Source organism: Schistocerca gregaria, chromosome 9, assembly GCF_023897955.1.
Source record: "Schistocerca gregaria isolate iqSchGreg1 chromosome 9, iqSchGreg1.2, whole genome shotgun sequence".
Lineage (NCBI taxonomy): Eukaryota > Metazoa > Arthropoda > Insecta > Orthoptera > Acrididae > Schistocerca > Schistocerca gregaria.
In genome coordinates, this window is record NC_064928.1 from 200,207,389 (window position 1) to 200,230,979 (window position 23,591).

At 42.2% G+C, this 23,591-nt stretch overlaps 2 protein-coding genes across 4 annotated transcripts in view; one reads left to right on the forward strand and one right to left on the reverse strand.

The window, feature by feature from the left end:
• The window catches only part of LOC126292035 (amyloid-beta-like protein), a 1,795,419-nt gene that overhangs the window by 1,418,448 nt on the left and 353,380 nt on the right, over positions 1-23,591 (forward strand). The gene's annotated exons all lie outside the window — the stretch shown is intronic.
• The window catches only part of LOC126292040 (uncharacterized), a 91,729-nt gene continuing 70,816 nt past the window's right edge, over positions 2,679-23,591 (reverse strand). For all 3 annotated transcript variants that reach the window (XM_049985836.1, XM_049985837.1, XM_049985835.1), the window contains 7 exons: positions 21,417-21,493; positions 20,632-20,722; positions 18,448-18,539; positions 17,992-18,118; positions 17,163-17,254; positions 14,794-14,932; positions 2,679-3,460 (listed from right to left, as the gene is read on the reverse strand). In XM_049985836.1, the coding sequence (XP_049841793.1) occupies positions 3,357-3,460; positions 14,794-14,932; positions 17,163-17,254; positions 17,992-18,118; positions 18,448-18,539; positions 20,632-20,722; positions 21,417-21,493 (722 nt within the window). In that variant the 3' untranslated portion in view covers positions 2,679-3,356. The remainder of the gene's footprint in view (positions 3,461-14,793; positions 14,933-17,162; positions 17,255-17,991; positions 18,119-18,447; positions 18,540-20,631; positions 20,723-21,416; positions 21,494-23,591) is intronic.

Here is a 23,591-nt window from a genome sequence, read left to right on the forward strand (position 1 = left end):
TTGCAGACACCGGCCGCTATGACCTAGCGGTTCTAAGACCTTCAGTCCGGAACCGCGCTGCTGCTACGGGCGCAGGTTCGAATCCTGCCTCGGGCATGGATGTGTCCTTCGGTTTAAACTGTTTTACGTTTAGGGGGCTGATGATGATCCGATTGTGCTTAGAGCCGTTTGAACCATTTTGAACCGGGCAGTCGGCCTTCATTTAAAGTGTCTCCCGTGGTAATTTGCATGCGAGTGCAGGTTGTGAGTCATTGTTGACGACGGATGAAACGTTGATTCGGATAACTTAATGGTAAGGTGGCCATTAGGAATACGGGTTCGAGTCCCTGTCTGGCAACAATTTTCATTGTCATTCCATTACACAGCTGCTGCTTGTCCACATTCGCAAATGCGAATACATTTCGTGTGTTTGCGGGATGACTTAGAACATCGATTATACTCCAGACCGAACCATCCAAAATCTGTGCGTTATCTGCTTTCAAATGGTTCAAATGGCTTTGAGCACTAGGGGACATCTAAGGTCATCAGTCCTCTAGAACTTAGAACTATTTAAACCTAACTAACCTAAGAACATCACACACATCCACGTCCGAAGCAGGATTCGAACCTGCGATCGTAGCGGCCGGTTGTAGACTGAAGCGCCTAGAAGAGCTCGGCCACAGCGGCCGGCATCTGCTTTCAGCTGTACGGCAAAAATGGGCTACCATACTCCGCAGACATTCACACATCTCACTGAAACTGTCCCTAGCAGAGATCCAGTCGTCATAAGGGAGAAAGTTGGACACACCCCGTTTAGCAAGTTATGCGCAATAGATGTCCCGATACTTTCGAGCAGATAGTAAATACATGTCTGGTTGATTTGAATATATCAAGTAAAGTATAGAGCGAGTGATGGTTATAAGAATGGATGTGAGAGTAACCACCATTAAAAGACAATATATTAACTAAAGAGTTGTAATGAGATAAGGTAGTGTGCCTTTCTTGAATCTTTTTTTTTTTTTTTTTATAATAGCGATCGTCCAATTTAACACAGTTAGCTGAAGAACTATTGCAGTAAACTTTTTGTATCAGATCGGAAATCGTTTCTTCTGAAATAAGGAGGACAAAAATTATCAGGCTAGTGTTAAATATTTAAACTATTTTTTCGTGACATATACAAGCAAGAATAGGAACCGGCGCCACCGCCGCACTCCATCATACACTAATACGTGGTCTGTGTGCTACTCGACTTTTCCGTGTTCCAACTGTCCTGTAATAGTTGTTCAGATCGTCTGGAGACTTCTGTATAAAGACGAGACCGCAGACCTGCGAGATCTTTTCCTAGGTGCGTAGGTCTGCGATGGGGACCTCTCAGTCTCTTGAGGCCAAATGAGGAGCTGCTTGAAAAAAGAACCAAACCGCGTCATCGGGATTCATCTACTGGATCTGGCGGCACGCTGATTACGATTGTAAATCGCTTATCGTACTCTCTTTTAGGCACCAGTCGATCAGTCGTAGCCGGCCGCTGTGGCCGAGCGGTTCTAGGCCCTTCAGTGCGGAACCGCTCTCCTGCTACGGTCGCAGGTTCGAATCCTGCTTCGGGCACTGGTAGTAGCGTTGTACCAACTTTCCAATGCTCTCCTCATGGAAGGCAGCCGCCTGTGTTTTCCGCCAATTCTCTGCGCTGGACTGCAGCTCGTTGTCACTGCCAAAATGTTGTCTTCATAGCCAGCAGTTCGTGTGAGAAGACATGAAACTCAGTGGTAGCAGTTATAGCCTGTATTGTGAGTGATCAAACACTTCCCACACTCCAGGAGCATCTTCACTGCCCTGCAGAGCGCGGCGGAGAATCGTGATGCGGCAGGAAACGCATGACAGGTATGTTATGTGTGCTGCAGAGCATCAGGCGAAGTGTCTCAGCAGGCCTTCTTAGATGCTGGGAGACCTTTTTTGGGCATCTTTACGTGCTCACTGGGCGCTTAGGACTGAAAAGAGCGACATGACGCGACCGACAGGCATACTAGAGACACTGCCCAACACATCTGTGGAAAGCCTCATCAACTTTCCACTGTCTTTGCCATTTCGCGCCCAATCGGATATTAGTTTATGAATAGCCCTCATAATTTCGGTCTTGTTTGCCATGTGACAATAGGACGCACATTCGATGAAATATATAAAATGACTTCAAGAAGTTCAATGAGCTTAAGTATATTTGTTTATACTTCTGTACAAAGCTATTTAGTAGATTGGGCAGTCTCAGTATGGCAACTTCTTTGCCAAAACTGTTAATGTGAATACTTTACATCTATCTAAGCGACCCTGACGTAATGAATTATTACACGAACATTTATGTGAAATAATCGTACTCGATCGAAAAGTGTATAAGAATACTACAATCAAAACATACATTAGTTACGTAGTTGACTTGAAAATAATAGCCGCGCGGGATTAGCCGAGCGGTCTTCGGCGCTGCAGTCATGGACTGTGCGGCTGGTCCCAGCGGCGGTTCGAGTCCTCCCTCGGGCATGGGTGTGTGTCTTTGTCCTTAGGATAATTTAAGTTAAGTAGTGTGTAAGCTTAGGGACTGATGGCCTCAGCTAAGTCCCATAAGATTTCACACACATTTGAACATTTAAAAATAATATTGCTTACTTTCGTGACCATCATACGCTTTCGCAAATTTATTATACTATCCAGTGCAAGACAGTTAATCATCTACAACAATAAATAGTGTCATAAGGTTGGTTTAATTACGATATGGAAGGAAATTAGCAAGGATAGTAACATGCAAAAATTTGTCATTTTTTTAATTTCAGTGAAAATACATTCAAGCACTGATCTTCAGTCAGTTGCACAAAGTAGTCAAAACATCTTTCATTTCTTCTACAAACCACATGTAACATACGATAAAGACAAACATCACTCATTTGCACAAATGGAAATGTGGTGGTAGAAATGCACATAATGAAAGTAAATAGGTATATATTTTCGAGCACATTAAATAGCTTAAAGTGGACAGTTGTTCATTAGCTGCAGCAGGCGAGGCTTAAAGTTCAGTGGAAAAAAAGTTGGGAATGAATTAATGTACTCTGCAGTGATTTCTGGAATTATTCATGAAACACTCTCTTTGTGAAAATGCCAACAGCATGATTAGTGAGAGGTACATGGTTCTCGAAGTGTTGCCACTGTTTGTAGTAAATGTTGTAGCTGCATTCTAGATGCACTGTCAGGGCCAATGATGTTATCTGATAACTTTGCTTCCTTCAACATTCGCAGATGTGTTCACAAGAAAAAAACCTGAGTCAGAAGCAACTTTACCAGTGACACACCTCACATAAGTAATGTTGACTGAAACTGCCAACTGAAATCATCTCACATCACATCCCAGCAGTCTCCATGTCAGTCAGCTTGGCAGAGCGTGGTCTCTCACACAGACTTCGAAAGTAGCTGTACACGACTCGCAGGAAGTAGATGTTGAGCACTGGCGGAAGAAAAAAGTGAGAATTACACAGAGGATATAGGCAGATATTCAGCAAATCAAAAATGAAGTGGTATTGCTAAAAAACGTATCACCGGTTCTAGATATGAGAATCAAAGGTTTTGTTTAGATTGAAACACACTGTATCACTCTACAGAATGGCAAATGGTTAATTCAGTCATAGATCGTGCCAGGTATACAGTAACGCAAGACAAAGAAATATAACCTGCAGGCTGTATTAACACCAAACTTTTGCTACACTCTTCAACGTTTTTTATCTTCATGCCAGCTAAATTTAGTCGAGTAAACTAGAAAGACACCTGATACTCTCGACAAAGTTGCTGTCTCCTCACTTACACTAGCTAAATAACTACTCTTTATATTCTACTGACAGTTGACTAAATGTTATGTACATATTCCAGTTTTTCAACTACTGTTCACAGTATGTAACATTTGTGGATTTATGTAGAGTATTCTGTGGTTAATTGAATGTCTACAGAGATTTTCAAACCCAAAATCAAAATTTCAGTAAATTGTGGAAGATATAACCCATAAGACATGATGTTGTTGTGGTCTTCAGTCCTGAGACTGGTTTGATGAAGCGCTCCATGCTACTGTATCCTGTGCAAGCTTCATTATCTCCCAGTACCTACTGCAACCTACATCCTTCTGAATCTGCTTGGTGTATTCATCTCTACGTCTCCCACTACGATTTTTACCCTCCACGCTGCCCTCCAATACTAAATTGGTGATCCCTTGATGCCTCAGTACATGTCCTACCAACCGATCCCTTCTTCTAGTCAAGTTGTGCCACAAACTTCTCTTCTCCCCAATCCTATTCAACACCTTCTCAATAGTTATGTGATCTACCCATCTAATCTTTAGCATTCTTCTGTAGCACCACATTTCGAAAGCTTCTATTCTCTTATTGCCCAAACTATTTATCGTCCATGTTTCACTTCCATACATGGCTACGCTCCATACAAATACTTTCAGAAACGACTTCCTGACACTAAAATCTATACTCGATGTTAAAAAATTTCTCTTCTTCAAAAACGCTTTCCTTCTATTTGCCAGTCTACATTTTATATCCTCTCTGCTTCGACCATCATCAGTTATTTTGCTCCTCAAATAGCAAAACTCCTTTACTACTTTATGTGTCTCATTTCCTAATCTAATACCCTCAGCATCACCCGACTTAATTCGACTACATTCCATTATCCCCGTTTTTCTTTTGTTGATGTTCATCTTATATCCTCCTTTCAAGACACTATCCATTCCGTTCAACTGCTCTTCCAAGTCCTTTGCTGTCTCTGACAGAATTACAATGTCATCGGCGAACCTCAAAGTTTTTATTTCTTCTCCATGGATTTTAATGCCAACTCCGAATTTTTCTTTTGTTTCCTTTACTGCTTGCTCAATATACAGATTGAATAACATCGGGGATAGGCTACAACCCTGTCTCACTCCCTTCCCAATCACTGCTTCCTTTTATGTCCCTCGACTCTTATAACTGCCATCTGGTTTCAGCACAAATTGTAATTAGCCTTTCACTCCCTGTATTTTACCCCTGCCACCTTCAGAATTTGAAAGAGAGTATTCCAGTCAACATTGTCAAAAGCTTTCTCTAAGTCTACAAATGCTAGAAACGTATGTTTGCCCTTCCTTAATCTTTCTTCTAAGATAAGTCGTAAGGTCAGTATTGCCTCGCGTGTTCCAACATTTCTACGAAATCCAAACTGATCCTCCCCAAGGTCCGCATCTACCAGTTTTTCCATTCGTCTGTAAAGAATTCGCGTTAGTATTTTGCAGCTGTGACTTATTAAACTGATAGTTCGGTAATTTTCACATCTGTCAGCACCTGCTTTCTTTGGGATCGGAATTATTATATTCTTCTTGAAGTCTGAGGGTATTTCGCCTGTCTCGTACATCTTGCTCATCAGATGGTGGAGTTTTGTCAGGACTGGCTCCCCCAAGGCCGTCAGTAGTTCCAATGGAATGTTGTCTACTCTGAGGGCGTTGTTTCGACTCAGGTCTTTCAGTGTTCTGTCAAACTCTTCACGCAGTATCGTATTTCCCATTTCATCTTCATCTACATCCTCTTCCTTTTCCATACTTTTGTCCTCAAGTACATCGCCCTTGTATAGACCCTCTATATACTCCTTCCACCTTCCTGCTTTCCCTTCTTTGCTTAGAACTGGGTTTCCATCTGAGCTCTTGATATTCATACACGTGGTTCTCTTCTCTCCAAAGGTCTCTTTATTTTTCCTGTAGGCAGTATCTATCTTACCCCTAGTGAGATAAGCCTCTACATCCTTACATTTGTCCTCTACCCATCCCTGCTTAGCCATTTTGCACTTCCTGTCAATCTCATTTTTGAGAAGTTTGTATTCCTTTTTGCCTGCTTCATTTACTTCATTTTTATATTTTCTCCTTTCATCAATTAAATTCAATATTTCTTCTGTTACCCAAGGATTTCTACTAGCCCTCGTCTCCCTACTTGATCCTCTGCTGCCTTCACTACTTCATCCCTCAAAGCTACCCATTCTTCTTCTACTGTATTTCTTTCCCCCATTCCTGCCATTTGTTCCCTTACGCTCTCCCTGAAACTCTGTACAACCTCTGGTTTAGTCAGTTTGTCCAGGGCCCATCTCCTTAAATTCCCCACCTTTTTGCAGTTTCTTCAGTTTTAATCTACAGTTCATAACCAATAGATTGTGGTCAGAGTCCACATCTGCCCCTGGAAATGTCTTACAATTTAAAACATGATTCGTAAATCTCTGTCTTACCATTATATAATCTATCTGAAATCTGTCAGTATCTTCATGCTTCTTCCATGTATACAATCTTCTTTTGTGATTCTTGAGCCAAGTGTTAGCTATGATTATGTTGTGCTCTGTGCATAATTCTACCAGGCGGCTTCCTCTTTCATTTCTTAGCCCCAATCCATATTCACCTACTACGTTTCCTTCTCTCCCTTTTCCTGCAACCGAATTCCAGTCACCCATGACTACTAAATTTTCGTCTCCCTTCACTATCTGAATAATTTCTTTTATTTCACCATACATTTCTTCAATTTCTTCGTCATCTGCAGAGCTAGTTGGCATCTAAATTTGTACTACTGTAGTAGGCGTGGGCTTCGTGTCTATCTTGGCCATAATAATGCGTTCACTACGCTGTTTGTAGTATCTTACCCTCATTCTTGTTTTTTATTCGTTATTAAACCTATTCCCGCATTACACCTATTTGAGTTTGTATTTATAACCCTGTATTCACCTGACCAAAAGTCTTGTTCCTCCTGCCACCGAACTTCACTAATTCCCACTATATCTAATTTTAAACTATCCGCTTCCCTTTTTAAATTTTCTAACCTAGCTGCCCGATTAAGGGATCTGACATTCCACGCTCCGATCCGTAGAACGCCAGTTTTCTTTCTCCAGATAACGACGTCCTCTTGTGTAGTCCCCGCCCGGAGATCCGAATGGGGGACTATTTTACCTCCGGAATATTTTACTCAAGAGGACGCCATCATCATTAACCATACAGTAAAGCTGCATGCCCTCGGGAAAAATTACGGCTGTAATTTACCCTCGGTTTCAGCCGTTCGCAGTACCAGCACAGCAAGGCTGTTTCGGTTAGTGTTGCAAGGCCAGATCAGTCAATCATCCAGACTGTTGCCCTTGCAACTACTGAAAAGACTGCTGCCCCTCTTCAGGAACCACACGTTTGTCTGGTCTCTCAACAGATACCCCTCCGTTGTGGTTGCACCTACGGTACGGCCATCTGCATCGCTGAGGCACGCAAGCCTCCCCACCAACGGCAGGGTCCATGGTTCATGATATTTATGTTCATATTCCTGGAGACTCCCAAGTCTATTGCAATTTTTTAAAATTCATCCATTTTGCACTGTTTTCTCCTTAAGGGACGACGTGGGACCAGGAACCTCTCGAATTAGTGTATGAGGTATTCGCGAGTAGTGCAATTGGTAATAGAATGGACTTGCAAAGGGCAGGGATCTGTATGGAGCTCTGGTATTTTCCAAAGCTTTAGTGTATCACAAATTTTCAGTGATTTGTAGACTCAAGTAAGAAGTAGAAATGTGTCGAATATTCTTAACTGAATTGGGCCAAATTTTGTCGATGGAAAGTATCCACACTAGTGGCTAATAGTGAATAATGGTCATTTGAATGGGCCACCCAATCTCCATGCCCCCTTCCCCTCCCCCCCGTTCTACCAAACATAGAGTGGTATCAAATCAGGCGATCAATTCACCAGAAGCGCATACAGAAGAATACTAGTCAACATAGAACTCAATGTACACCATGACCTAGTTCAAATGTTCAGATGTGTGTGAAATCTTATCGGACTTACCTGCTAAGGTGATCAGTCCCTAAGCTTGCACACTACTTAACTTAAATTATCCTAAGGACAAACACACACACACCCATGCCCGAGGGAGGACTCGAACCTCCGCCGGGACCAGCCGCTCAGTCCATGACTGCAGCGCCTTAGACCGTTCGGCTATGAGCTAGTGTCTATAGACGGACTTAAATCCAGGTCACCTTTATGGAAAATCGGCGAAGAACTGCAAGGTTTTGACTCTAAGACAGCTTGGAAAGAATTGTGGTCTGTAAGTGGACATAAGAACCGAAAGGTCGTGGTGGAGACCAACAAGAAGATGGGTGCATTCAGCCTGCTGAGAAAATTGTGGACAGCTTTGAAACATGTCAGGATGAGTGTTGATAGGTACAAGCCACTAATGAACAAATAGCGCCTATCGGACAGTCCTAAATATGAGTGTGAGAAAATCCATACAATGGACCGTTTACTTCTGTATGAAGTGCGTGGCTATGAGGGTGATCTGAAAAATTTACACACACCCTCTGGCTCAGTATTATATGGTATATGTAAAGAATATTGTACTCATTGCAGGGCTCCAAGAATTGTTTAGTTAATACATTTCGTAAATGCAGAACGAGTAAATAAACAAAACCTGAATGGGCTGCATGGTTTTGGAACCATGCGTCACACACTTCTTTCAAAAGAAAGCCATAAAAAGTGGAAGGCAAAGGGGGACAAAAGGAGTCTTTGAGGGCCACGCCGAATGTGTTGGTTTCCGCTTGGAAATGAAAGCTGATGCACAGTTCAAAGTAAAAAAAGTGACGGAAGCACGACAGCAATGGGTCTTATCGTATTGCCGCACAGGTGCACTACTGGCCATTAAAATTGCCACACCAAGAAGTAGTGTAGATGATAAACGGGTATTCACTGGACAACTATATTATACTAGAACTGACATGTGATTACATTTTCACGCAAATTGAGTGCACAGATCTGAGAAATCAGTACCCAGAACAACCACCTCTGGCCGTAATAACGGCCTTGATACGCCTGGCATTCAGTAAAACAGAGCTTGGATGGCGTGTACAGGTACAGCTGCCCATGCACGTTCAACACAATACCACAGTTCATCAAGAGTAGTGACTGGCGTATTGTGACGAGCTACTTCCTCGGCCACCTTTAACCAGACGTTTTCAATTGGTGAGAGATCTGCAGAATGTGCTGGCCAGGTCAGCAGTCCAACATTTTCTGTATCTAGAAAGGCCCGTACAGGACCTGCAACATGCGGTCGTGCATTATCCTGTTGAAATGTGGGGTTTCGCAGGGATCGAATGAGGGGGAGAGCCACGGGTCGTAACAAATCTGAAATGTAACGTCCACTGTTCAAAGTGCCGTCAATGTGAACAAGAGGTGAACGAGACGTTTAATCAATGGCGCCCCATACCATCACTCCGGGTGATACGCCAGATTGGCGATGACGAATACACGCTTCCAATGTGTGTTCACCGCGTTGTCGCCAAACAGGGATGCGACCATCATGATGCTGTAAACAGAACCTGGATTCATCCGAAAAAATGACGTTTTGCCATTCGTGCATCCAGGTTCGTCGTTGAGTACATCATCGCAGGCGTTTCTGTCTGTGATGCAGCGTTAAGAGTAACCGCAGCCATGGTCTCTGAGCTGATAGTCAATGCTGCCTCAAACTTCGTCGAACTGTTCGTGCAGATGGTTGTTCTCTTGCAAACGTCCCCAAACGTCCCCATCTGTTGACTCAGGGATCGAGACGTGGCTGCACTATAAGTTACAGACATCCGGATAAGATGCCTGTCATCTCAACTGCTAGTGATACGAGGCCGTTGGGATCCAGCAGGGCGTTCCGTATTACCCTTCTGAACCCACCGATTCCATATTCTGCTAACAGTCATTGGATCTCGACCAACGCGACCAGCAATGTCGCGACACGATAAACCGCAATCGCGATAGGCTACAATCCGACCTTTATCAAAGTAGGAAACGTGATGGTGCCCATTTCACCTCCTCACACGAATCATCACAATAACGCATCACCAGGCAACGCCGGTCAACTGCAGTTTGTGTACGATAAATCGGTTGGAAACTTTCCTCATGTCAGCACGTTGTAGGTGTCGCCACCGGCGCCAACCTTGTGTGAATGCTCTTGAAAGCTAATCATTTGCATATCGCAGCATCTTCTTCCTGTCGGTTAAATTTCGCGTCTGTGGCACGTCATCTTCGTGGTGTAGCAATTTTAATGGCTAGTAGTGTATCTGATGTAATGGTGCACACATTGATGCAGATGGCTCCATAAACTGTCCAAAGTCTCATAGGTGAGGTTTATAGCTATGTTCACAGAGGTGACAGCCTCACATATTACACTGATCTCTGTATCACTTGCAATGTAATCCACTGATAAAAAACTTAACCTATGGAATACAGAACAAATATTCAATATACTGATTCCGTCCAAGAGTAGTGCCCATTCATTAAACTTCATTGTTAATGCTGATCCATACAGTGGGGAGGTAATACACTGATTTACAATGACATTGTCTCGATTATATTTAGTTATATTAAATATATAACTGAAGCACTGAATGTGTAAATGTAACGATGTAAAAAGATGTTCTCGTGCATGGTTTTGCTTGTATGCAGCAGAGTCAATGTTGTCACCTTGTATTGAAGCTGTATTGGGCATCAGCCACTCTGCGACTGCACTCTCTCTTCAGTCTGTCGATAATACAAATTTTCTGAATGTCTACTTCCAGGAGTTCGATAGCGCATTTTATGCTGCACTCTGTCTTTCCTGTTGCATGGTAGTGCAACTGCAAGTGGTTTGTCTGCACGCCCGTGCGGCATTTTTTTCTACATGGAATTATTCTCAGATCTCGCCTATGTGCACGACTATTCTGCTTTTATCATTTTCATAAAGCACACTACATTCACGGCCATACAAAGACCTAGTTTTGATATTACTTTGTGAGACCTGATCTTATTTCATTTTCATTCGTTCGCAATATTTGATAATGTACCATTTTATTTATTAAAATTGATTGTATTCTCTGCGTCTGTTCGCTTTGTAACTTGCATTATATGGCTACCCAAATATAACTCGTACCTCTGTAATTTAATTTTTTTATTGCAGCTTTTACTCTTGAATGATTTTTTCCCAGTAAGATCCAGCTTTCTTTATTTTACTTTCTGCAATTTTCATGTTGCACTTTTGGAAGTATGCATGTGGATCTTTGTAAATCACCTTCGCTTTTAGCCATTAGCACATGGTCATCTGCAAATTATCGTGTTTCAAGCAATATTTTTTGTCATTTTTTGGATCAGGTTGCTTTATTTCTTGCCATTTTTGATTCGTTGGTCCATAGCGGTAAAACAAAAGTATTGAAACACATCATACTTCTTTAAGTCTGTGATTAGTTTCTACACTTTCTACAATTATATTTTTACAGAACATGATTTAAAATCTTAGTACCGTAATTCAGAGTGGAAAGTACCTTTTGTGGAAGCTCTTGATCATTCAGTAGGACTCTCCGTTGAAAGATTATGACCCTGTACGTTGGTATTACAATTATAGTAACAATATAAAAGTCGAAACTTTTAAAAAGAAACTATGTATCATTATGTCAAAATTGAAGTGATGCTGTTGTGCTGCGTGTATAGGTAACGCACTGTGTCATAGAACATCTCACAAAAGAATGCGTCAGAATGGGGTAGAATTTATCGAAACTGAATAGAAAGAGAAACGGGGCAGTATTAATCTTACAAAGAGGACTAAGAAATCAACTGGTGCCTCGGGATAAACCAAGACCAAGCAGTCGTTGAGGAAGATGATTGACGGCCAGAAATAACATTAAAGAATTTTCAAAGGCACATCGCTACCAAAGACCGTTGAAACACTTAGAATTACGAAACAGAAATGTGTTTTAATAAAGTGACTGAATAGATTTTATTTCCTCTCTGAAAATCGTTTACTGAGTAAAAAAAACATGGTTTATTTACTTTTGCAAAGCATCTAGAACGTGTTACCTTTGGCTAAGTAGGTGAAGTGCGCTAAAATTAAAGTCACTAGAAAACATTCGTTTAGTTAGCCAGAATACTGTGTGCACCAACAACCACCAACGGACAATGATAATTCTACCACACTGGTGCAGACAGTCACACAGGGGAATCATACAAACATAGTCATTTGACCATCGGACACTCCAGTCTACATCTAAATGATTACTACATCTACATCTAAGTGATAACTCTGCAATTCACATTTAAGTGCTTGGAAGAGGGTTCATCGAACCACAATCATACTATCTCTCTACCATTCCACTCCCGAACAGCGCGCGGGAAAAACGAACACCTAAACCTTTCTGTTCGAGCTCTCATTTCTCTTATTTTATTTTGATGATCATTCTTACCTATGTAGGCTGGCCTCAACAAAATATTTTCGCATTCGGAAGAGAAAGTTGGTGACTGAAATTTCGTAAATAGATCTAGCCGCGACGAAAAACGTCTTTGCTTTAATGACTTCCATCCCAACTCGCGTATCATATCTGCCACACTCTCTCCCCTATTACGTGATAATACAAAACGAGTTGCCCTTCTTTGCACCCTTTCGATGTGCTCCGTCGATCCCACCTGGTAAGGATCCCACACCGCGCAGCAATATTCTAACAGAGGACGAACGAGTGTAGTGTAAGCTGTCTCTTTAGTGGACTTGTTGCATCTTCTAAGTGTCCTGCCAATGAAACGCAACCTTTGGCTCGCCTTCCCGACAATGTTATCTATGTGGTCCTTCCAACTGAAGTTGTTCGTAATTTTAACACCCAGGTACTTAGTTGAATTGACAGCGTTGAGAATTGTACTATTTATCGAGTAATCGAATTCCAACTGATTTCTTTTGGAACTCATGTGAATCACCTCACACTTTTCGTTATTTAGCGTCAACTGCCACCTGCCACACCATACAGCAATCTTTTCTAAATCGCATTGCAACTGATACTGGTCTTCGGATGGCCTTACTAGACGGTAAATTACAGCATCATCTGCGAACAACCTAAGAGAACTGCTCAGATCGGCACCAAGGTCACTTATATAGATCAGGAACAGCAGAGGTCCCAGGACGCTTCCCTGGGGAACACCTGATATCACTTCAGTTTTACTCGATGATTTGCCGTCTATTACTACGAACTGCGACCTTCCTGACAGGAAATCACGAATCCAGTCGCACACCTGAGACGATACCCCATAGCTCCGCAGCTTGATTAGAAGTCGCTTGTGAGGAACGGTGTCAAAAGCTTTCCGGAAATCTAGAAATACGGAATCAACTTGAGATCCCCTGTCGATAGCGGCCATTACTTCGTGCGAATAAAGAGCTAGCTGCGTTGCACAAGAGCGATGTTTTCTGAAGCCATGCTGATCACGTGTCAATAGATCGTTCCCTTCGAGGTGATTCATAATGTTTGAATACAGTATATGCTCCAAAACCCTACTGCAGACCGACGTCAATGATATAGGTCTGTAGTTAAATGGATTACTCCTACTACCCTTCTTGAACACTGGTGCGACCTGCGCAATTTTCCAATCTGTAGGTACAGATCTCTCGGTGAGCGAGTGGTTTTATATGATTGCTAAGTAGGGAGCTATTGTATCAGCGTAATCTGAAAGGAACCTAATCGGTATATAATCTGGGCCTGAAGACTTGCCCGTATCAAGCGATTTAAGCTGCTTCACAACCCCTAAGGTATCTACTTCTAAGAAGCTCATGCTAGCAGCTGTTCGTGTTTCAAATTCTGGAATATTCCATTCGTCTTCCCTGGTGAAGGAATTTAGGAAAACTGCGTTCAATAACTCCGCTTTAGCGGCACAGTCGTCGGTAACAGTACCATCGGCACTGCGCAGCGAAGGTATGGACTGCGTATGAACGATATAGTTATATGCAAATCTGGCGAAGAGAAACAACTCAAAGATTTGAGTGCAAACAAATCACCAGGTCCGGATGGAACCCCAGTTTGATTTTACAAAGAGTACTCTACGGCATTGGTCCCTATCTAGCTTGCAATTATCGCGAATCTCTCGCTGAGCAGTAAGTCCCAAGCGACTGAGAAAAGGCGCAGGTGACTACAAATATAAGAAGGGTTAAAAAAACGGATTCGTAAAATTACGTATCAATAGCCCAAACTTCTGTTTGCTGCAAAATCCTTGAACAAATTTTCAGTTCGAATATAACAAGCTTTCTTGAGGCTCAGGAGATGATGTCCACGAATCAGCGTGGTTTTTGGGAGAATTTTCACCTGTAAAGGAGACCGCATATAGACGCTGTTCCGGCCTATTCTTGAGTACCGCTCGAGTGTTCGGGATCCATACGAGGTCGGAGTGAAGGAAGATATCGAAGCAATTCAGAAGCGTGCTGCTAGATTTGTTGCCGGTAGCTTTGAACAATGAGTAAGTGTTACGGAGATGCTTCGGAAACTTGAAAGGAAATCACTGGAGGCAGTGCGACGTTCTTTACGAAAAACTCTATTGACAAAATTTACAGGACCGGCATTTGAAGCTGACTGCCTAACGATTCCAACGACGCGAAAGGACCGCGAAGGTAAGATATGAAAAGTTAGGGCTCATACGGAGACACACATATAGTCGTATACTCCGTATTTGTGAGTGGAACAGGAAGGGAAATGACTAGTTACCCTCAGCCACGCACCGTACGGAGCTTGCGGAGTATCTATGTCGATGTAGATCTGATGATAAATCGCTAGGTGGTTCGAAACTGGTAATGGGATATTAAAAATTGAAGAACAAAACCAAAGGGGGCTGGTTGCAATAATTTCGAGAAGCATTTATTCGATTGTTTATAGTACCATAGGCTGGAATGAAAAAATAGAGTAATTGTGGTGGCGGTTAGTGACTTTTGCACCAGTCTTTATAATAATAATAATATAATATGTGTATAGTCTGTGTAATAATCGTATACTTACACAGAAGCAAGAAGGTCATAGCGACAATAAGAAGGCCGTATGAACCCGCCGCCATGAAGACGACCACACAAATCACGATCGCTGCTGCAGTGCCCAGGGTTTCCAGAACAATCCATGGAAGAAGCACAGTAGCCTTTTCCTGAAATGTAAGAGGAAAATCTGATCTTAGCTTTCTTAGTTAGCCTTCTGCCGCCGAGCAGTGTGTCAGCAGTGCGCAAGTAGCAACATTACTGCATTTACTAGGCAGTCTTGTATTTTAATAACAGTTTAAATTTTGTGTCGAATTGTTTTTGCTCTCTGTAGATTAGTTCAGACGTTCTTTGCACAACAGCATTTAGCATGGAAAGGGACTGCGGCTGCTGTGTTCGGATGCGAGCTGAGTTGGCATCCCTTCGCTCCCTGCTTCAGGCAGTGTTGACTTCGGTCACACAGCTTGAGGCTGTTGCCAACGGGCATCGCTGTGGGGGTCCGAATGGGGGTTTGTCGGGGACGGCCAGCTCGTCTCACGCATCCCCCGATCGGACTACGACTGTGGCTACCCCGGATACTGCCCTCATTGAGGCTGATCCGTCACCTGTGGTAGAGTGGGAGGTCGTCTCAAGGTGTGGCAGGGGGCGAAAGACATTCCGGAGGGCTGAACGAAAGGCCTCTGCAGTTTGTCTGACGAACCAGTTTCAGGCTCTGTCTCAGGCTGATACTGATCTTCAGCTGGACATGGCTGCTTGTCCTGTTCCATAGGTTGCCCCTCAGTCTGCAAGATACACGTGGTCGCAGAGGGTGGGCTTACTGTTAGTTGGGAGCTCCAATGTCATGAACGTAATGGTTCCCCTTAGGGATCTGGCAGCAAGAGAGGGGAATAAAACAAATTTGCACTCCATGTGCATACCGGGGGTGGGGGGGGGGGGTCATTCCAGATGTTGAAAGGGTCCTTCTGGATGCCATGAAAGGTATAGGTTACGTTAAAGTAACCTCTGGCGAGCCGGCCGCGGTGGTCTCGCGGTTCTAGGCGCGCAGTCCGGAACCGTGCGACTGCTGCGGTCGCAGGTTCGAATCCTGCCTCGAGCGTGGATGTGTGCGATGTCCTTAGGTTAGTTAGGTTTAAGTAGTTCTAAGTTCTAGGGGACTGATGACCGCAGCAGTTGAGTCCCATAGTGCTCAGAGCCATTTGAACCATTAACCTCTGGCGTGCCACAGGGGAATCTTATGGGACCACTGCTTTTCACAAGATATATAAATGACCTACTAGATAGTTCCATGCAGCTTTTCGCTGATGATGCTGTAGTATACAGAGAAGTTGCAGCATTAGAAAATTGCAGCGAAATGCAGGAAGATCTGCAGCGGATAGGCACTTGGTGCAGGGAGTGGCAACTGACCCTTAACATACACAAATGTAATGTATTGCGAATACATAGAAAGAAGGATCCTTTATTGAATGATTATATGATAGCGGAACAAACACTGGTAGCAGTTACTTCTGTAAAATATCTGGGAGTATGCGTAAGGAACGATTTGAAGTGGAATGATCACATAAAATTAATTGTTAGTAAGGAGGGTGCCAGGTTGAGATTCATTGGGAGAGTCGTTAGAAAATGTAGTCCATCAACAAAGGAGGTGGCTTACAAAACACTCGTTCGACCTATACTCGAGTATTGCTCATCAGTGTGGGATCCGTACCAGATCGCGGAGATAGATAAGATCCAAAGAAGAGCGGCGCGTTTCGTTACAGGGGTATTTGGTAAGCGTGATAGCGTTACGGAGATGTTTAGCAAATTCAAGTGGCAGTCTCTGCAAGAGAGGCGCTTTGCATCGCGGTGTAGCCTGCTCGCCAGGTTTCGAGAGGGTGCGTTTCTGGATGAGGTATCAAATATATTGCTTCCCCCTACTTATACCTCCCGAGGAGATCACGAATGTAAAATTAGAGAGATTCGAGCGCGCACGGAGGCTTTCCGGCAGTCGTTCCTCCCGCGAACCATACCCGACTGGAACAAGAAAGGGAGGTAATGACACTGGCACGTAAAGTGCCCTCCGCCACACACCGTTTGGTGGCTTGCGGAGTATAAATTTAGATGTAGCTGTATATATTTGCTTCTTTAATTACATAAATGTTGTGTTGTGACCACTGTGTATTTGCTGTCCTCAAAACAAAATCCCCTGACTTCAGCTGATAAAAATAATTATTTCTTCGGAACTGACAAAATGTACTTCTTACCAAAATCAGATACTGTACAGTAAATAGTAACAATAATAATATAGGTAAAACAGTCTCAGTATTTCATTTGAAATATCAGGAATGAAATTAAAGGCTACGAAAAGATAATTTTGTTCAGTTTCTGATCAACAAAGTGTATTTCTGAAGTAACACATTTTACCTGCGTGGCTCCAACGAGGACAATTATGCTACACACAGTATGGATAATGCCACACACGAGACCTGTGATTACTTCCAGTTTTGTTTCTGCAACTGAAACAGAAAAATTATTACTTTACTTTCTCATAACTAAGTTATGTATACAAAAGACAATGAAAAAATCACATTGTAATTGAATACCTGCTGCGTCTCCATATTTCTCCTTACATATTCGCGTGTTTAGGTTATCAATGGTGTACTCAGGGGCAGGCAAATTAACTCAATAAAGGCATTGAATGAGCTCCTTACCACACATGAGCTCATAAATATCTCTGTAAAACTAATTTGCTGCTTTAGCTCTGTCATTATAAATTATTAATGTGGTTTTCGAAACTAAATAGAAAGAGAAACCGGCCAGTATTGATATCAGAAAGAGGACTAAGAAATCAACTGCTTCCTCGGGATAAACCAAGGCCAAGCAGTCAATGAGGCAGATGACTGATGGTCAGAAATAACATTAAAGAATTTTCAAAGGCTGATCGCTACCAAAGACCGTTGAAACTCTTAGAATTACGAAACAGAAATGTGCTTTAATAAAGTGAGACTGAATTGATTTTATTTGCTCTCTGAAAATCGTTTACTGGGTAAAAAAAATCCCTTGGTTTATTTACTTTTGCAAAGCATGTGGAACGTGTTACCTTTGGCTAAGTGGGTGAAGTGCGGTAAAATTAACGTCATTAGAAAACATTCGTTTAGTTCGCCAGAATACTGTGCACCAACAATCAACCAACGAAAATGAATAATAATAATAATAACTAGATGTATGGTCTGAATAATAATCCTATACTTACACACAAGCAAGAAGATAATAAAGCTGTATGAACTCGCCGCAATGAAGACGACAATAAAAAGTAGGATCTCTACTGCGGTGCCCAGGGTTTCCACAACGATCCATGGTATAAGCTTGCTAGCCTTTTCCTGAAATGTAAAAGGAAAATCTGATCTGACTGGTATATATTTGCTTCTTCAATTATATAAATGTCGTGTTGTGAGGACTATGTATTTGCTGTCCTCAAAACAAAATCACCTGACTTCAGCTGATAAAAATAATCATTTCTACCGAACTGACAAAATGTGCTTCTTACCAAAACCAGATACTGTACAGTAAATAGTAACAATAATAATATACGTAAAAAAAAGTCTCAGTATTTCATTTGAAATATCAGGAATGAAATTAAAGGCTACGAAAAGATAATTTTGTTCAGTTTCTGATCAACAAAGTGTATTTCTGAAGTAACACATTTTACCTGCGTGACTCCAACGAGGAGAATTATGCTACACACAGTATGGATAATGCCACACACGAGACCTGTGATTACTTCCAGTTTAGTATCTGCAACTGAAACAGGAAAACTATTACTTGACTTTCTCATAACTAAGGTATGTATACAAAAGACAATGAAGTAGTCACATTGTAAATTAATACCTGTAGCGTCTCCATATTTCTCCTTACACACTCGTGTGTTTAGGTTATTAATGGTGTACTAAGGGGCAGGCAAATTAACTCAATAAAGGCATTGAATGAGGTCCTTAACACACATGATCTCGCAAATGTCTCTGTACAACTAATCTGCTGCTTTAGCTCTGTCATAAATTATTAATGTGGTTCCATCCCTCAGTCTGTAAAAACGGAACTCTAATTGGTTCGCTTTCTTGTCCGTCTGTCCAACTGTTAAGGATCATTTTCCCTCAGGAAAGTGAATTACATCAAGGTAAACTCCAAGGTACTTACTAAGGTCCAGGGGCCCTTGACGATGTAAAAAATTTAAGTTTCTAAGTCAATGCAATCAAATGATATGGCCTTTTGCGTCACATATTTTGATACTGGAAAACTCGCTCATCAAGTCTATCTGATGCTTCCTGTTGTCTTCTAACCACGTAATTAGGCAAGAATCAAGGTTTTACATTATAGGTAAAATAAAAAATCTGAAACTTGTTAAATTGCTATTATATCACATACAAAATATCTTTTGCCATTGGAACAGGCAATTCATTCCTCATCTGCCATATGCATAATGGACGAACATTCCTGCATGCAAACAAAAAACGTCACTTGTAATCATGTCTTAGTACGTAAATAAAAAAATGTTTCGTTAAACCTTCTCTCCCTACATAAAAATGTCCACTGCTAGTTTCCTCCTGTATATCCAGGCTAGTCTGTGGAACTGTTATAGAGAATTTGATATGGTCTTGGAATTCCCAGGATCAATATTCTGCCAGTAGCGATATCGATTGCAGGCAAAAATCATGAAGGTTCTCAATTCCCATGATGGACGAACTAACGTAATTTTGTACAGAACCCTCAGTGTGCGAGCCCTACTCACACTTGGCCATTTTTTTTCTTCTTCATTATGTCAGCTCTTTTTTATGATTAACCACCCACGTAGCTAGCGAAAGAAACGAAATGTAAAGATAAATTGGGGAGGGAGAACGAAAAAAACATGTATTTCTAACGAAAGTTCAATGAAGTATTATATAGGACTATCGCGATAGCAGCACACCCTTCTACTCGTTATTCTCATTGCAGCATGAATGTTGAAACCTTCATTAGAGAAAACGTGACAGATAAGAAGAAACGCTTCCGAATCAATGATTAAGTCTGCCTCTCAAACAGGCCATCGTCAAGGTTAGCTAGTGCCATAAATGCTCGTTAGATGAAGAACAAACATACAGAGAAGTAGAGTTAATTTGAAAATAAAAGCATTAAAACTTTCAAATAGGTCCAAAACTGGAGAATAAAATCTGTTCGTTCAGGTGTATTAAGACTAAATGCAAAAAAGAAAATAACTTTAAGCTTCATAATATTCACCTCTTGTCAAAGTGCAGAGTTTAACAAAAGCAAAGGCGATGTCGAAAAGTCTAAAATAGTATCAATCACGCCATTAAAAATTATGCTAAGAGAAAAAAAGGGACAAGAACTTCGAAAAAATGCTGAGAGGAGAAAGTAAAAGACGATAAGCTTTAGGGACAGTCTGTGAAAAGAAAGCGTGAAATAGAAGTGAAGATCTCAAACACTATCAAATCAAAACTGTGCGCCAACTACGAGGTGAAAAAAAAGAAAGAAATCGTTTCCGCCAATTGCGGTGAGAATTTTGAAGACTGTTGAGCGCGGTGTCAGCAACAAGGGCACAAGGCATTTTGCAATACTGCAGACTCAGGATCTCATGTTTCTGATCATTATTCAAGCTTGATGATTGCGCGGTTTTAACCTCCACCAACTCCGGCCTTACCTGACAAGTTGGCCCAGACTGCGCAAATGTAAACTTCGTAAAAAAAATCGCTAAAACAAATATTTTACAGTTAAAGTTTAACTTGTCATAAAACTGGTAAATCAGACTGCTAGATAATGTGCACATTGACGAATTCTTTACTTGTTACAGAGTAAAATTGGTCTTTTCTCAGCAAAAAGTATATGAAGTGTGCATTCTTACCCGTCTCTTCCGCCTTAACCTCATCGCCACCGACGTACTGATGGATCTCCAAATTGTACGCTGTTGTTGCTATCTGCGCACGGCTCGAAACCTGCAATGCAAAAAAAAAAAAGACATTTGCACTTACTTGGTTCCGGGTTATGCGTGATATATTTTAAGGGGACCACACCGTGCCTATCTAACCCTTGTTAATGTAGGCAAGTATTTGATCAATTTCTGAAAAAAACTATCTTGATGCTGGACCTTAATATTTTTACTGTATGTTGCATACTGCTAATAGTCAGCTGTACTTAAATCTACTTTATCCATTTTATAGTTTTTAAGAAATACATTTAAATTTATTAACAAAAAATATTTTTTTCTGCAGAAAATATTTTTTGTGGACTTCCTGATGGGGAGAATACGAAAAAAAATCCTATAGACAGGACTACACAGAAAAAAGGACTGGTTGGTGGTATATGTGCTGTAGCATCCAGGAATAACTGACTGAAAGCAATGATACGGAATGGTAGTGAGAAAATATAGTAGAACCATGTAAAGAGTAGGATATCCCAATTAGATTATATGGAATGTTGGGTGCAGTAACCACGTAGGATAAAAAAGATTGCAACAGATAGCAAAAGACAGAACAGCACCAAACTAGTGAAATGCTTGTTGCGATAGAAAACATAAAAAAAGATCATGAGGGGAAATTAGAGTTCACTTTTGATGTACAACATCCGGGTTAAGTTGTCAATGCAAGGAAGCCACAATAATTTAATTACTATCACTTCTCGTGTACTCACCAAATAAAAGATGGCAATGCTGATGGTGGCTGTCTTCAGGTAACACCCACAGCTACACTGGGTTAGAATTGCCATCTCTGCAACAAAATGGTTCATATGTCTCTGAGCACTACGGGACAACTTCTGAGGTCATCAGTCCCTAGAACTTAGAACTACTTAAACCTAAGTAACCTAAGGACATCACACACATCCATGCCCGAGGCAGCATTCGAACCTGCGACCGATGCGGTCGCGCGGTTCCAGACTGAAGCGCTTAGAACCGCTCAGCCACACCGGCCGGCCCATCTCTGCAACAGTTTTTGGTTTTGTTTCTGGGAAGTTGCTCTGTAACAAAGGATCGATGGTCACATTTTATACAGAAACTTGTAGCGGTCAGGGAACTGATGGCCATATTTTTATGGGAGCTGGTGGGCAGCAATGAAATAAACTACTGGCCATTAAAATTGCTACACCAAGAAGATGACTGGCGTTGCCTGATGAAACGTTGTTGTGATGGCTCCTATAAGGAAGAGAAATGCGTACCATTTCGTTCCTGACTTTGATAAAGGTCGGATTATAGCCTCTCGCGATTGCGGTTTATCGTATCGCGACATTGCTGCTCGCGTTGGTCGAGATCCGATGACTGTTAGCACAATATGGAATCTGTGGGTTCCGGGGGGTAATACGGAACGCCGTGCTGGATCCCAACGGCCTAGTATCTCTAGCAGTCGAAATTACAGGCCTCTTATCCGCATGGATATAACGGATCGAGCAGCCACGTCTCGATCCCTGAGTCAACAGATGGGGACGTTGCAAGACAACAAGCATTTGCACCAACAGTTCGACGACGTTTGCAGCAGCATGGACTATCATCTCGGAGACCGTGGCTGCGGTTACCATTGATACTGCATTACAGACAGGAGCGCCTGCGATGGTGTACTGAACGACGAACCTGGGTGCACGAATGGCAAAATGTTACTTTTTCGGATGAATCCAGGTTCTGTTTACAGCATCATGATGGTCACATCCGTGTTTGGCGACATCGCGGTGAACGCACATTGGAAGCGTTTATTCATCATCGCCATACCGGCGTGATTGTATGGGGTGCTATTGGTTACACGTCTCGGTCACCTCTGGTTCGCATTGACGGCACTTTGAACAGTGGACATTACATTTCAGATTTGTTACGGCCCGTGGCTCTACCCTTCATTCGGTTGTTGCGAAGCCCTACATTTCAGCAGGATAATGCACGACCGCATGTTGCTGGTCCTGTACAGGCCTTTCTGAATACAGGAAATGTTCGACTGCTGCCCTGGACAGCACATTCTCCAGATCTCTCACTAATTGAAAACGTCTGGTCAATGGTGGACGAGCAACTGGCTCGCACCAATACGCTAGTCACTGCTCTTGATGAAGTGTGGTATCGTGTTGGAGCTGTACACGCCATCCACGCTCTGTTTGGCTCAATGCCGAGGCGTATCAAGGCCGTTATTACGGCCAGAGGTGGTTGTTCTGGTGCTGATACCTCGGGATCTATGCACCCAAATTGCGTATAAAGGTAATCACGTGTCAGTTCTAGTATAATACATTTGTCCAATGAATACCCGTTTATCATCTGTATTTCTTCTTGGTGTAGCAATTTTAATGGCCAGTAGTGTACATGTGCTCTGTGTCTTCAGTTGGTCGACTGAGTGTGTGACTGGTTTACATTTATCGACCTATTACGTGTACTTCACTGGATGAGAATTGTGTTGTATGTAAGTAAACCACCATAGCATGCGTAAGCCAAGTCTGTACCCGTTGCTCGCACATTTTTGTATCCGCTGCGTTGCAGATGGCTTTGAAGAATCTTCGTACTACCGTGCCCCCCTAGTTGAATGGTCGGCATGGTTCTGAAATCGATGAGGCGTGTATAGCAGACTCGAGCAAAGTGGTTCGAAACACGATAAAGAAACCTATACCGGATCAGCCATCTGTTGCCAAGCTATGGCGGTCTAATGTGAAAATAATTGCAGAGTAAGACTTGTACCCAGAATGAAAATTGCTCGTATCTCAGCACAAAAAAGGCGATTAAGTCCTGGGCAGAGTATTGGTGTTCCTTTTTTTTCCCTTTTTTCCCTTACGAGTTAACCCTACTTCCCCAACTCACTGAGCTCTCTTAGCTGCAAGGTGTTGGCACACATGCATTTATGGGCT